General features: G+C 48.0%; 2 protein-coding genes across 3 annotated transcripts; both read left to right on the plus strand.

Moving 5' to 3' along the window:
* Window positions 1-1,894: 1,894 nt before the first annotated feature.
* On the plus strand, window positions 1,895-6,928 carry LOC100837806 (hornerin). Of its 2 annotated transcripts, XM_010237288.3 has the most exons (3): window positions 1,903-2,053; window positions 2,386-2,483; window positions 4,179-6,928. In XM_010237288.3, the coding sequence occupies exon 3, from the start codon at window positions 4,570-4,572 to the stop codon at window positions 6,532-6,534; it is 1,965 nt and encodes a 654-aa protein (XP_010235590.1). In that variant the 5' UTR covers window positions 1,903-2,053; window positions 2,386-2,483; window positions 4,179-4,569; the 3' UTR covers window positions 6,535-6,928. The 2 variants fall into 2 exon arrangements, with proteins under 2 accessions (XP_010235588.1, XP_010235590.1); XM_010237286.3 differs by lacking the exon at window positions 2,386-2,483 and having other exon boundaries at window positions 1,895-2,053.
* Window positions 6,929-10,935: 4,007 nt separating this feature from the next.
* Window positions 10,936-14,510, plus strand: LOC100837503 (aldose 1-epimerase). Its single transcript, XM_003575170.4, has 5 exons — window positions 10,936-11,232; window positions 11,352-11,401; window positions 11,581-11,704; window positions 11,818-11,925; window positions 13,502-14,510. The coding sequence occupies exons 1-5, from the start codon at window positions 11,034-11,036 to the stop codon at window positions 14,155-14,157; spliced, it is 1,137 nt and encodes a 378-aa protein (XP_003575218.1). The 5' UTR covers window positions 10,936-11,033; the 3' UTR covers window positions 14,158-14,510.
* Window positions 14,511-15,391: the final 881 nt, after the last annotated feature.

Raw genomic sequence — 15,391 nt, forward strand, 5'->3', positions numbered from 1 at the left:
AATACCAATAGGCTAGTGAATAAAAATTACACTAGTGTCAAAACAAAGCCTAAGAAAGTTACACTTCAAATTTACGGTGCGCTACAATACCTTGTGCACGCTCTGGGAGCCGATTCGCTTGATAAGAATAGCATCCAGTTAAATTTTCCAATATTAATAGGAGGTATGTATAATTAGATTCTGACTTTGCTTTGTGATGGTTGAAATTTTACATTTTGTTCACCTAGGCGATTGAATCGGTCATGCAATAGCTTCACAAACTCCACTCATTGGTTTCACAAGTCATTGTCATGGGAAGGTTTAGATATATTATTTTATTTCGTGATATATATTGAAGCATAATAATTGCATGGTAATAGTTTGTGAACCTCTCTTTTTGTTTAATAGGTGTAGTTTAGGGGCAGGTTTTCGTCCCATAGTCAGGTCCTGATTGCAGGGCCTGGTTAGTGGGTTTCCTGCCCGCCGTAGTATAATCTGGTGATCTTCTTTACCCTCCGTTCTCACTCTCTGTTTGCCGTTGACACTTTGTATTTCCGTTATGAAAATTAATGGAAAGGGGAGAGATTCCAAGTTGGATAATAATTGCATGGTAACACGAAAAATCATCCATATTATGGCTATATTTAGTCAAGTCAACTACAATTTGCAGCCGCTGAAATCAAGATACATGCATACATGGAATTTTAATGACGCAGAAGATGGCAGCAGCCAAAGAAACCTACTCCACGAAACGGTGAAATATAACAAGTGGACATATACTAGGCATATATGCATGGTCCACCATGCAACATTATGGCTACCAACCGAACAAATTGAATTGCCTGACTGCGCCATTTGTGATTAGTTGGAAAAGATCCAGATCGAGGGAGAGATGCGAGCTCTTGCACGTAGTGCTCCGGCCAATCGCATCGTCGTGTCGCTGCAACCTCTGCTTTTCGTTGAAAGGGATGGGGTGGTGGAGAGTTACAGCTAGCTACTAGTTCAATCTCGTTTTTCCGGTTTCCATTCACACTTGACCTGCAGTTCCTCCATTTCAAAAGAACTACTTTGCGTACCATGTTTCTCCTAAGACTTTTTTTTCACGATGTCTTCGTAGTCTACTCATTCCGTCTCATATTAAGTAACGAAATATTATACTCGCTCCGTCTCATAAGGTTTTTTCTCTGTTGTTTCTTTTTTTTTTTGCCGTGTACGGATTTTTATCTCTCCAGACTCAGAGGAAGAAATCCACCACACTGTTGCTGAGATTGGAGCAACAACCGATCTGGTCCATAATTTGTCTAGCCAGGACCTCACTTACTAAACGCCGCTTGTTAATTAACCTAGAACTGGAACCACACATGCATGTGACGTATAAATCCACGGTCTGAGGTCTCCCCCACCTTCCGCGATGCCAGACGGGTCAGCCGGCCGGCACCAGATGAAGTGAGTGAGACCGACGGGTAACGTAAGAGTGCAGTGTGCAGTCGTAATTAACTTGTTACGTGCGCTCCTTGTCACAAGGAGTGAAAAGCCAGAACTTCCCCTCGTTTAGAAAAGCCAGAGCTCCCCGGACGGTGAAAATGCGTACTACGTTGCTCGGATGACTAATCGGATGCGGAAAATATCAGCATCAACATTCCCCTTCGAACCTACCAGCCTCCTCCTGTCACAGTTGTACAAAAGCAACCATCCAGAAAAATCCACGAACCAAAACCGGACCCGCGCCGGGCGCCGAGGCACACGACACGAAGTGGGAGATGGGCCGTCCGCCAACTTTTGGCCCGAGCTCGGCTCCAGCGTGAGCCGACTCGAGCCAGGTAGGTAGGGTGCGTGCGTGCGTGGGAAACTGTGGCATCAAAAGCGCCGTCTGCCGCAAACGTCCCCGTCAGCTGACGTCGCGCACCCATGAATCCCCCTACACCATCATCAGCCCGAGACCATAAACACGCTCTCTCTCTCTCTCTCCTTCCTCCCTCTCCTGAAGGAGAATCTCTCTCTCTCTCTCCCCTCTCTGTCTCTCTCTGCGCAAAGGCACCAGAGCCTCTCCTCCATTGGGGGTAGATGATCCTAGGTGATTTGCTGGCTTCTCTCCCCATGCCTCTTTCTTTCTCCTGTTCTCCAGTATTTTCTACTGTCTGGTTTTCCTTGTTTGTTTGTTCCTCTGTTGGTTTATGTTTTGGTTCGGCCTGTGCCGCGTGTGAGCTTTCCGAATGGGTTCTTCATTCAGACTCTTGAGTCTTGCTCTGGAATCGAGTCTCTTAGAGGTTTTTGTGTCCTGGATGTTTAGTTTGGTACCTTTTTTTCAGAACCATTTTAGCTTGGGAATTCATAGGCAGGTAAATTTAGATCTGTCATGTGTTGTACGCGGGTATGGCTATTCATCCTAGTGATGTTGTTTTTCAGTTGGTGGGATTTCATTTCATGAGGGCTATGCCGGCCGTAGGAGGAAATAGTGCTCTGTTTTAGGATTTGTTCAGGTTGCATGTGCTACAAAAGTCCAGGTACTGTGTGCTGTTTCTGCTAGATATGGCTAGCCACATCTTACCATGTCTCATCTAGATCATAACTCCTTTTGTGTTCTTTTTGTCTGTGGAGATGTTTTGGTGAAAGAATTTTCCATTTTGATGCCACCGCATCGTCTCTTCTTGTAAACTGTTTCTTGATTATAAATGTTAAAGCACAATTTGTTTCGTCCCATATTCCTTCAAGAAGTTGGTACCTCCTAAGTAGATTAAAAGTCTTGTTCAGGACATGTAGTATCACATAGAGGTACTTGATCTGACTGTCCGAGTCCAATATGTTATGTTTGTATTTTGCAGTTATGTAGAGATGCTTCATGTTTTCTCCAGTTAAGGTTTTCTTTTCTTTTTGAAAAGGCTCCAGTTAAGGTTTTTAGAGGTACTAATCCTACTAGAATATATATCAACTGGGCAGAACCGATAATCTGTCTCAGGTCATGTCAACCAAGGCCCAAGGTGTGGTCAAGGTTTCTTCCTTGGCTATTGCTCATATGAGAAATTTTGGCTGAATTCGGAGCCCGAAAGGTAGCACCACGTACCTTTGATGCTCTTTTCGCACGGCCACGGGTACCGGAGCGTTAGATAGTTTAGTCAACTGAATGGGCACTTCCAATTCTGCTTGAAAATATGCTGTTCGTTGGTTATGAATGTTGACCCGGATGGTTGTACTTCGGGTCGTAGGGATAATCTGTTACTGATGTAGCTATTAGGGAGTACGACTTTAACTAGTCTAAATTATTTTACTGATCGAGTAGTATTTCTATAAGATGCATGGTGCGTAACGGCTGATATTTCATAGATTCATGAACCAATATGCACTACAGAATTTAGGTGATTCATTGAGTTATCCGCTCAATAGGGGTGTGGAGGATTCGTATTTCGGAAGGCTCAACAATTTAGCCAAGTTGCTTAAGTTAATTTTAATCTACTGATATGTGGCTCTTAGGTAGCTTTGACTTTATTGTGTGCTTGACATGATTTTGCATGTCTTCATATTCTGAAGGCATAGTTAATGATGAGCTGAAATAACATTTATAAAATACGTTTAGATTACTTATTTTTGTCAAATCGGTTTTGGTTGAAATCTGTATCTGCCCGTTTGTCAAACTTCCCAATTTACCCCTCAATGGGTGACAAGCTTTGCGGTTTGCCAAAAAATTTCTTCTACGAGAAAGCCTTGGTTGATGTGATTTTTATATTGGATCATTCCTAATTTGTCGATGTCTTACTGATTCCCACTTCTGTGATCATGTTGAACTGCATCTGATGAATATTCACTCGAGCACAGACCTTTGTGTCTCTATTAGTTTAGTCCTGCTTTCGATGATTGATTAAGATTCCACAATGTTCTGTGGTTGGTGTGGAGCCAGGTCAGATCAGATAGTCAATCAGACCACTGGACGAGCATGGTCCCACAAAAGAAATAGGGAACCCAGAATTGCGGTAGCCTCAAGCCCTCGGGTGATCTTTAGTTTCAGCAATTCAAGACACTTTTCAGTAGTCTCAAACGATTTATGTGCAAATATGGCTTGGCTGATAATTTTCTGCTATGTTTTTTCAGTTCATCAATACTAATTTATTCCTATTTGAATTCAATAATACTTTTTAAAAGTCATGTTAAGCTCCATTTTCAGAGTATGAACACCATCTGACACTTCCATTTCCATTTTGTTGCAGTACTGTTCCAGTCTGAAGATTTTCCCAGCACATAGCATTTGAGCACATGTGGTTCTACCTGATGCTCAACATTTAGTAATTCAAAAAAAGAAATTGGATGCTCAAATACCAGAGATCACCAAAGTGTCAGATGGTTTAGCCTGTCAGGGTTCATTGTTCTACTGAAGCCAGAGGGTAATGGACAGGGCAGACACATCTGGTTTTGTTAGTAGTGGATTCAACGGCACCTTTCTGCTGCTCATATTCTTTGACTTCGTCTATTCCAGAATCCACATATAAAAGGATCAGAAAACATCTGAACTTTTGTTGCCAAAGAGATACTTGTTCTCATTGATTTTTGTTTCTTCCAACCATCTTCACTCAGTTCGCTGTACAGAGGTTTTTAGCTAGGATGAATATCGATTTCGTGGATAGCCGTCATGTTGGAAACCAGAACCTGATGGACGGTTCTGCGGTAATAATGTCCGGACACTCGGTGCCGAGCTACACGACAGCCGGGTATGGTCAGACCTCGTTCTCCCTGGACTTCCGGGGTTCAGCTGCAATGGACAGCTACAGCCATGGCAACAGGGGTGTCCGGAGGTCGATTCATGTTTCTGCACAAGACGATGCCTGCAGGCTGGTACTCGGACTGGGCTCATCGCCGGAACTTAGCTCTGCGGATTACAGGCCTGCCGACGGAGCTGGCAAATCGAAAGCACCGGTGACTCTGTTTGGCCGGAGTCTGTCATTCAATAATCCTGGGACGGTGAGCCTTGGGCCTCGTGATCAGGGAGATGGTGCTGAAGCAACCGTGCAGAGTTCTGAAGCGCCTGCTGGAAACATCATCTCCTTCTCTGTAGACGAGGGCTCGACGTCGGGCTTGAGGAGCTCCGGTGGCTACATGCCGTCGATGCTCTTTGCGCCTCGGCCGAATCTCTCTGTCGCTGAAGAGGCACATGATGATCTGCCGGATCACACGGACAACACCAATGGTGGCAGTACTGCTCAGCATGGCCTTCAGTTCAGCCCTGAACCTTCGGCGACGACCATGACGGAGACTTCGTTTGGTATGAGCTCTGATGCTGTAACCGGTATAACCAACAATTCCGGGCAGCCTGCTCCGCGGCGGCATCCGAAGAAGTGCAGGTTCAAAGGGTGCTCGAAAGGCGCGAGAGGTGCGTCGGGCCTGTGCATCGCCCATGGCGGCGGGCAGAGGTGTCAGAAGCCCAGGTGCCACAAGGGCGCCGAGAGCCGCACGGCCTACTGCAAGGCCCACGGAGGCGGGCGGCGGTGCATGCAGCTGGGCTGCACCAAGAGCGCCGAGGGGAAGACGGACCACTGCATCGCCCACGGCGGAGGCCGCCGGTGCGGGTACAACGGGTGCCCGAAGGCCGCGCGGGGCAAGTCCGGGCGATGCATCAAGCACGGAGGAGGGAAGCGGTGCGCGGTGGAAGGCTGCATCCGGAGCGCCGAGGGGAAAGTCGGGCTCTGCATCTCCCACGGCGGCGGCAGGCGGTGCCAGCACCCTGACTGCCGCAAGGGCGCGCAGGGGAGCACGCTGTACTGCAAGTCGCACGGCGGCGGCAAGAGGTGCGTGTTCGAAGGGTGCTCCAAGGGCGCCGAAGGCAGCACGCCGCTGTGCAAGGCGCACGGCGGCGGGAAGAGATGCATGTACGAAGGAGGCGGCGTGTGCCCCAAGAGCGTCCATGGCGGCACCAGCTACTGCGTGGCGCACGGCGGCGGGAAGCGCTGCTCCGTGGCGGCCTGCGGCAAGAGCGCGCGTGGGCGCACGGAGTTCTGCGTGAAGCACGGCGGAGGGAAGCGGTGCAAGGTGGAGAGCTGCGGCAAGAGCGCGCAGGGGAGCACGGAGTTCTGCAAGGCACACGGCGGAGGGAAGCGGTGCACGTTCGGCGGGCTCACGGGCACGGGCGGCTGCGAGAAGTTCGCCCGCGGGAGGAGCGGGCTCTGCGCCGCGCACGCCACGCTCGTGGCCTCGTCGCAGTCGCGGCAGCAGCAACAGCGCGGCGGAGGGAAGAACGGCGGCGGGAGCTTGATCGGGCCGGGGCTCTTCCGCGGCATCGTGTCGTCATCGGCCGCCGCTAGCGCCATGAACTGCGAGTACTCGTCGTCGGGCGTGAGCACGGTGTCGGACTGCGACGGCTCGCCCGTGGCGAGGCAGGAGCTGATACCTCCTCAGGTGCTGGTTCCCCTCTCTATGAAGTCCTCGTCGTCGCCATCCGTGCCATCGTCGTCGTCAGATAGGCGCAGAGAGGGCGGAGAGCTCTCTGTTCCCGAGGGGAGGGTGCACGGCGGTGGCCTCCTGTCGTTGCTCGGCGGGAGCTTCAGGAACGTCGTTGACGTCGACAAGCTGTAGCCCCGCACGTGCCCGGTCTCTTGGCATGCTCGATCAATTTCTGTCCAAATTTTATACGACTAGTTGTTTTTAAACCCCCCCAAAATTTGAACATTCTACGGATCTTCTAGATGTTAGATTGGTGGCATACAAGGGAGGCTATTGCCTACTGGTACGTTGTTTTACAGATTGTTGTTGTGTCTCATTTTGTGACAAAGGGTCCACACATGTATCTGCCATTGAAAGCTTAAATTCATGGCAGGTCCTAAAGCTTTTTGGCATGGAAAGCTTTTAATTAGGTTTTTAATTCTTGCTGATTACATGTATATGTAATAATGGAACCTTTCTTTTGCTACAATATATTCTGGTGGATTATCTGGTCGAGGATTCTCAGAAACACCGTTGAAAATAATAATTCCTTTGCTGTCGTTGAAATGTGTCCCCAATGTTTCGATAGATGTTCGCCACCGGCTAAGTTCATAATTGGTCTTGTAATTGATCTATTGCTTCGCAACTTTGCTTAAGCTTTGCAGTTCGCAGATATTGTTGCACCCTGACCAATTAAGGATTAGAATAAATTGCCAAAACTAGCATTTTGGGGCTTTGGTCGGAAAAAAACCACCACTTTGTTTTTTATTGCACAAAACCGTCGCTTTTTGGGGTGAAAAATTCCTTGCGCCCCCAAAATAGTCACGTTAGGGAGTCTAATCCTATTTTTGGCAATGTGGCTCAACCCGTCAGTCCATTTTCGTCGTGACGCCCATTAGACGATGGGTGTGGGCAACCTGAACTTCTTGACATGTTTGCCACGGTCCCGTAAACGATGGGCGTGGTCTTGCTGCTACCACCGCCACTCGCCTTGTGCGCCACCGTCGGGACCTTACTGCCGCTCGCCATGTGCGCCACCACCGACGCGACCCTAATGCTATTGCCTGTCGCCACATGCGCCGCCACATGCAGCGTGAGTCTGTTGTTTCCGCTGCCGCGTGCTGTTGTTGCGGCCCCAAGGGGTGAGCTCGAGGCCGAAGAGGAACCCGCCGCAACACGCTCCAGTCCGTCTTACAAGCCAACGCAATGGGTCATCAAATGCTTCAAGTCGTACACCTCCAGCCCAAAGAAGGCGCACATCGGGCTGAGTAACTTTGCCACGGACCCTCGGAGCTTCCATACGACCCGAAGTTGTAGGCGGAGTGTAAGGTGACCCGGGGACACGCATGAGTCAAGGCCATGGTCATGATGCGCGGTGAAGTCGAGCCCCAGGTCAGTGAGGAGGCTGACGGGGTTCGCGACGGAGGTGTGCGGTGAAGTGGAGCCCCTGGTAGGTGAGGAGGCTGACGAGGTCCGACGCGACGAAGAAGTGGATGGGTGTGGAGGGTTAGGCAGCGGCGGCGGTGCCGCCATCGGCATGGAGATGAAGCCAAGCACGGCGGCATCACGGGTGGCGGCGGCCAGGGCGTGCTCCTGGGCGAGGATTTCCTACTGGCAAGTGAAGCGGGCCATTTCCTAACGCACTTCATGATGAAATAGCAGTGATTTGTTGGGACACCTTGCCAGAAACATGATTATATTGAGCCTGTGAAGCCGGCCTGGTGAGTATCAAGGGGAAGGAGATGGTTAACACGGGTATGGTGAGTAAAGTTGTGTGTGAGCCTGTGAAGCCGGCCTGGACTCCTCCAGCGGATGGATGGCTTAAGCTGAATATTGACGCGGCCTTTTCGGACCAAACAGGAGCTGCTGCGTGGGGTGGAGTTCTGAGAGATCATCTTGGGCTGGCTGTTGCCTTCGTTAATGGCCCTTTCCCCGCCTGTGGGGATGCTACGGTGGCAGAGGCCAGAGCTTGCCTTACCGGGCTGCGCTCCCTTATCCAGTTTATTGATAAACCTGTGATATTGGCGAGTGACAACTCTGGGATTGTTCAGGAGTTAAATTCGCAAACGTTTGGACGGTCGGCTACTGCCCAAATCGTTAGAGACATTCAAGCAATGAGCTCTATCCTCCCAGGTCTCTCCTTCCAGAAGGAACCAAGACTTGCTAATACGGTTGCTCATGAGCTGGCTAGGCTGAGTAGGGATGGTTTTGGTGGTGGTGGCACCCTGGGGCCTGTCCCACTTTCTGTACTTCGAGTGTATGAGATGGATTCTTCGGGTTTAGGGCCTGATCTATTATAAAGTGTTTGGTTTTCCCTTAAAAAAAAGAAACATGATTATATTCCCTGGCGCCACTATTTTGGCCGTAATCTGATGCATTTGTTTCTTTTAGAAAAATCCGGGCGTTTGTATTAAGAAGAAACACACAATCTTATGGATAGCCAAAACCGCAAGAACACCATCTATGATCTACTAAAGCAACATTAAGTGACTACTGTGAAATCATAGGTGATGTGTAACATTGACAAGTGTTTCAGATGAAACATTGATGTGGATACTTTGGATAATATGGATATTTATGTGATGACATATATCTTGTTTGGACTTAGTGCTTTGCTAGTGGTGTGCTGATCCATTAGTTTCTTATGTGAAAACATGGCGTGAGTTGTGTGAAACTTACTCTGAGTCAAGTCGTGGACTTGTGCTCGTACTGGTTATTTGTGTGTTCGCTTTCAGGTGTTGCCGGAGCTAGAGGAACGTGGTCGATGACAGGATCGAGGGACGAAGCTTGGGAGAAGCTGAGGTCGAGGATCAAGGTCATGCGGGACGTTCGTGTGAAGGAACAATGGAAGTGAAGGCTACGATGATCCGGAAGGGCACCGGTTTGTCGTACGTTGTTTATATCGGATATGTACGGTATTGGAGATATTCGATACGTGATGGTCGAGTTTTGAAGACATCACAAGAAGAGTTGATGGTATGGAGTGGCATCGACGTGAAGATATGTAGGTCCAGCCGTGGCCGGACGAGAACTGTTTAAAGATTAAACAGTAGCGTCATCAAGATGGCGTTGGATGGAAAAGTGGTCTACATGAAAGTTGTGCGCGTCGTCGAGACGAACAATTTTGCTTTTGGAGTCATCTCAATCTGAGGTCGTATGCGGGCCTCACGGGTAAAATACCGACCGGGACAGAGGAGTTCGTGTTGGATTCGGACTCGGTTTAGGGTCGCGAATTTTCTCTTATAAATAGAGGGCATCCTAGTTAGGGTTTTAACAAGGACGTGAGGGAACTCAGAACTTTGGATATAGATCAATTCTTGGAGAGTTTTTGGATGCATGGATGCATCTTTTGTAATCGATCGACATCGTTGCAATAAAGAGATTCGTTGGCGGTGTCATCTCTGTTCTTTTCGGATCTTCGTGAAATCTTCGTGCTAGATCTTTCTAACACTTTGATGCAGATTTATCACGAGTTCATAATACTTTTTTGCAGGTTTACCGCAAGATCAAGGAAGATCGCGATTACTTCATCTTTCTTGTTATTCCTCGAAATTGGTTTTAGATTAATCTTCGTAACTTTCTGTCAGCTGTTACTATTTTGATCATATCTTTTGATTAGTAAGTCCAATTGAGCTTATTCTTGTTGCGTTGGTTAGATAATTTCAATACCTGTCTTTTGCATACTCATACGTATTTTTTGGTTCATCCAATCAAAAGTTACGACTGTTTTACTATCACGGACAGAAAGGTGATTTAGGGTTCGAACTTTCGGGAAAAGTTTTAATTTGCTTCCGCGTAATCATTCACCCCCCCTCTGATTGCCTATCTCGATCTCACAACTACTCTTGAAGTTTTGCTGATATCCACATGCTTTACCTGATCAAACCAGAGTTAATCCGATCGTCTCGCATATATTCTGAAATTCACACAATATGTGACCCGTGAACATTGGTGGATCTTGGGGGGGCGGTGGGGTTGTGGGGGAGGGACTATTACAATCTCAAGTTGCAGTAACGCGAAGGTTCAAAAATACCAAGCCCGACCACCGGCTGCAAGATCCAAAATCATTTAAACTTTAAACCCACTTCACAAGGATTCATGTCTCTCTAAAAGTTAGTTTCTCCTATCTCCTGTGCTTTCTGAGGATATCGATCCACATTGTAAACCCCCAAACTCTTTGACCTCTCGCAATATCACCTCAACGGGACCTGACGGTGGCAACAAGACTTGAACCTTGTGCAAATTTATTTGAATTTTCCAAAATATCGATGGGTACTAAAATATGTATCTCGAAAGTTTCGACTAACTACAACTTTTGGTAAAATTTCATCAACGGTCTGAAATTAGCCACTGTCGCCAGCAACGGCCGTTGGTGCCATCAGGCTCATAGTAGTACAGCAGTGCAGGATAGGCGGCGGAGAGTGCGCGGCACGAGGCAAAGGTGCAATTCATCGTAAGCTCTGACCGAGCATTCGATGTATCAGGGGGGGGGGGGATCACCACACGTACCAAGAAAAAGGTCACTTTATATCTTATCGATCTGTATAAGCAGCGAGCAGTAGTGGAGCTCCTGGGTCTCTCCCCGTCTTTGCGCCGAGCTCTTCTAGCAAAGTTGGCATACATCGTTTAGCTGTGTGGACTTCTGAACGAAAATGGCGAGAACCCTACATCTACTGCGTTTTGTTCTTGCCTGGTGCCTCGTGGCGCTTGCCCTGTCCGGCGGCGGCACCGACGCGGCGGGAGAGAAGAGGAAGATGGTCGGGGTCTATGAACTCAAGAAGGGGGATTTCTCCATCAAGGTCACTAACTGGGGGGCTACTCTCATGTCCGTCATCCTTCCCGACTCCAGAGGTACTGATGCTTCTTCAGTTCTTCTTCCTTTCCAGAGTTTTTTTTTTGTTCTGGTTTGTCATTGACTCATTTCTATAGTACTGCATATCGCAAAAACTCTCAGTCACGTTTCATTGTAGGCAACTTGGCGGATGTTGTCCTGGGCTATGATACCGTTGCTGAATATGTTGTAAGATCATGCGCCCCCTCGGCTTTATTTTAGCGTTTTGTTCTCGCATGGCATGCATCTGTTCTTCTCTGCATGTGGTATCATGCAATGCAAACTCTGTTCTCCCCAACAGTTTCGGACACCCGCGCGTGCTATTTTGGCCTGAAATCGTGTTCTGCTTGCATGTGGCGCGTATACAGAACGGCAGTGCCTACTTCGGAGGGCTGATCGGCCGCGTGGCCAACCGGATCGCCGACGCCCGGTTCACCCTGGACGGGAAAGCCCACCGATTGTTCCCCAACGATGGCAACAACACGCTCCACGGTATGTATGCATGCATGCATCACAGAATTTTTACTGATTCCCCACCGTTTGCGTTGCGTGACAGGCTCTGCCGCGAGCTTTCTTCGACCATCTTTCTTCCTGTTGTTGCACAGGTGGCCACCGGGGATTCAGCAAGGTCGTATGGACGGTGAAGGAGCACGTCGACGGTGGCGACTACCCGTTCATCACTCTGTTCTATCGTAGCTTCGACGGAGAGCAAGGTGAGGAATTTGGCGCAAAGACGGCTCCCAACTCATTGAGAAATGCAGCAACCGCTTAATTTTGACTTGTCTTTACAATTTTCTGATGTGAACAAGTGCTTGATTATCCCTTTCTTTCTGTCTTTCTGTAATGAGTGCTCGACCAAGTATATGTGTGCAAGGATAGCTAACGCTACAGCACATCCATGTCCCCACTCTTTGCGGTGAAGAACATTGGCACTTGTGTTGCCCGCGGAATCCTGCGTGGTCCAGTGTTGTCACGTTGGGGAAAATATGTTTCCCCCCGTGCGTGAGCACCAGTAGTGGGCAACATCGGAGTTTGCCTTGCCCGAAACATGCTGGTCAGCTGGCATGTACCACTTATAGGAAAGCCTATATCATCTTCCCGTGCACGCGGCACAAACACACATTTTAAATGGGAAAAAGAAGACCTCAGAAGTCAGAACCGTGGTTTGTGACTTGCGAGGCAACGAGTCTATTTCAAATATTACCAATCTCGTCATCCCTCCCCGTTTCCACTTGTCAGTAACACTAGCATGTGGGTTGTCACAAGAGTTATGTTTTAAAAGCAAGTTCTTGTCCCATGTCATCACTCATCACCCCTCCCAACTGGTATTTGCATCTACCATGGATGCCCAAAAATACTACTCAGTTACTGCCCAAAAAATTTCGAACGAATTTTAAATTCAAACCGTTTCAATTCCATAAGAGATAGTTTTAACTTGAATTTCTTTGTAGACAAAACATTACCATAACACATCAAACATTCGTTTATGTAATACTCCCTTTGTTCCTCAAATTAAGGCCTATGTTGTTTCAGCGAGCTTTGATCAAAGATTACTCCATCAACGTGTGACTTATGCGATATAAATCATAATCATAAACAAGTACTCCCTCCGTCACATATTAAGTGACGAAATATTACATGTATCTAGATGTTTTTTTGGATATAGACACATCTATATTTGGACAAATTTGAGTCACTTAATGCGGAACGGAGAGAGTACTTTTGAATATGAATCCAATGATATTAATTTTATTTCACAAAAAATATATATTAATAGACTAAATCTTGGTCAAAGACTCGGTCAAAAAAACATTATACACCCTAATTTAAGAAACAGAGGGAGTATATCCACATAGTAACGCTTAAATTTAGAAAATGAAAACTGTTTTATGCGCATAGTTTGGGCTAAAAAATATGGTGTATGATTTGTATGGAACACATGGTTTATATATGGTTTTGTGCTAGAGTGGTTTAAGAGTTGCTTCCTCCGTTTGGTACTCCCTCCGGTTTTTTTTATAGGACGTATATTATTTAGCACGAATATTAACGCGGACGTAACGATCGATCTAGTACATCGGAGGGAGTACATGCTATTCCTTTTCCTTCCGTTTCATAATTTTTATCTCAAATTTGCCGAAAAATAAATATACAGTATCTACTCATAAAAAGTGTCGAGATACATGTAATATTTCGACAAGAATTATGAAACGGAGAGAGTAATTGTTAGTACTACGGAGTTTTATCATACCTGCACTGTAACGGCGTAGCTGAACAACTTTGAGCAAACAGGGTTTCCCGGCGACCTGGACGTGTACGTGACGTACGAGATCTCAGGCCCGCACGCGCTGAGCGTGCGCATGAACGCGACGGCGCTGAGCAAGGCCACCCCGGTGAACCTGGCGCACCACGCCTACTGGAACCTCGGCGGCCACGGCAGCGGCGCAAAAAGCATCCTGGGCGAGGAGCTTCGCCTCTTCGCCTCCCGGTACACGCCCGCGGACGCCGCCACGCTCATCCCGACGGGGGCGCTCGCGCCCGTGGCCGGCACGCCCTACGACTTCCGCCGCCCGGCCTCCGTGGGCTCGCGCATGGCCGCGCTCCTCCGCCGGTACCACGGCGGCAGCGTCGCGGGGTTCGACACCAACTACGCGGTCGACGGCGCGGCCAGTGAGCTCGGCGGGATGCGGCGGGTGGCGGTCGTCCGGGACGGCGCGTCGGGGAGGGCGATGGAGCTGTGGGCGGACCAGCCCGGGGTGCAGTTCTACACGGGCAACGGGCTGAGCGGGGTCAGGGGCAAGGGCGGCCAGGTGTACGCGCGGTACGGCGCGCTGTGCCTGGAGACGCAGGGGTTCCCGGACGCCGTGAACCATCCCAACTTCCCGTCGCAGATCGTCAGGCCAGGGCAGGTGTACAGTCACCACATGCTGTTCAAGTTCTCCTTCTAGTTCTCTGTAGCTAGCTAGTACGTAGCCAAGAAAAGTCGTCGTTGACCATGCAGCTGGATTGCCGTCGACACAGATAACCTGTGAACCGGGCTTGGATGGCTAGATCGACCTCGAGCCATCGATAACGGATAATAAGTTCGAGCAATGATCATGTACCAGTACCGTCTCCGTTCCCAAATATAAAAAGTTTTTAACTTTTACAGTTTCGTTAGTGTAGGTATTTTTGTAAAAAAAATCAGTCGATTTTGGAGCCATTAGATCCATTGAACAGTGGGAGATTTGTGCGTGCGTGACCCACTATTTCTGTCTGTCTCTGAGAGAATCGCTGAAGCATCGGGGCCAGTGCTGTTGTAGTTCTGTTTTTTTTAACAAAAAACGAGGCTGCTTTAGCGAGGCAACTTTCACTCTCATGGTTCTATATTGAACTGCACACATGTTTTGAATTAATCGCACACATCTATGACGTAATCTCATTGATTCTATTTTTCATACTCCGTACAACACTAGTGGAATTTGTATAAATTGCACTCTTATTTTGCTCTAATTGCACAACTTTGATAATACAATTGCAAGATTGGTCATGTGCGACTGCTTTTTAGTGATCCCATTATTTTTTTATTTTGTGTTTAGTAGTATTTTTAGGTCATATTGGATTATAAAGGGTCCCTGCCGGAGAGAGAGGAAAGAAGGAAAGGAAAAGGAAGAGGTCCCCGTCGGAGAGGAAGGAACAAAAAAAAAGATAGTGGCAAAAGTCTAATTTACCAGATCGGTAGAACACGCCCTAGACCGGCTCTAGACATCCACCTAAATTTTTTGAGGAAAATGAGAGCTCTGCCGTTCAATTAAGTAGAGGACATCCTCCTAAATGAGGTACCGCAGTAAGCTACTTTGAGAGCCGTCATAGCCTTCGCCCTGAAAAACTGTACGCTTAATTACTAGGAGAAGACATACACACATATATATACCGTCCAATTACTAGTTCTGTTTGTACGTACCAGGCGCAGGGCTTCAAAGTTGAAACTGCAACCTGTTGCCGAGCTTAAAAAGGGAACCTAACTGCTTTACCTGTTCGACACATGGGTTTTGTTTCGGTTAAAGAGGTCTACATTTGACTGTGCTGCACTACCAGCTGACCACTGGCGACAGATACTGACGAAGATAGTATTTTTTTTAACTTTTTGACATGATATGGAGATTGCTTGTCTAGCTACCAGAGTCTCCCAGTTGAAACTTG

The sequence above is a fragment of the Brachypodium distachyon genome, chromosome 3, assembly GCF_000005505.3.
Source record: "Brachypodium distachyon strain Bd21 chromosome 3, Brachypodium_distachyon_v3.0, whole genome shotgun sequence".
Taxonomy (NCBI): Eukaryota; Viridiplantae; Streptophyta; class Magnoliopsida; order Poales; family Poaceae; genus Brachypodium; species Brachypodium distachyon.

Excerpts from the sequence above, each read along its gene's own strand:
- LOC100837806 (XM_010237286.3), top strand. The coding sequence starts at position 4,570 with ATGAATATCGATTTCGTGGATAGCCGTCATGTTGGAAACCAGAACCTG.
- LOC100837503 (XM_003575170.4), top strand. The coding sequence starts at position 11,034 with ATGGCGAGAACCCTACATCTACTGCGTTTTGTTCTTGCCTGGTGCCTC. Across the intron at positions 11,402-11,580 it reads ATACCGTTGCTGAATATGTT|AACGGCAGTGCCTACTTCGG; the intron begins GTAAGATCATGC and ends GCGCGTATACAG. Across the intron at positions 11,926-13,501 it reads TAGCTTCGACGGAGAGCAAG|GGTTTCCCGGCGACCTGGAC; the intron begins GTGAGGAATTTG and ends TTGAGCAAACAG.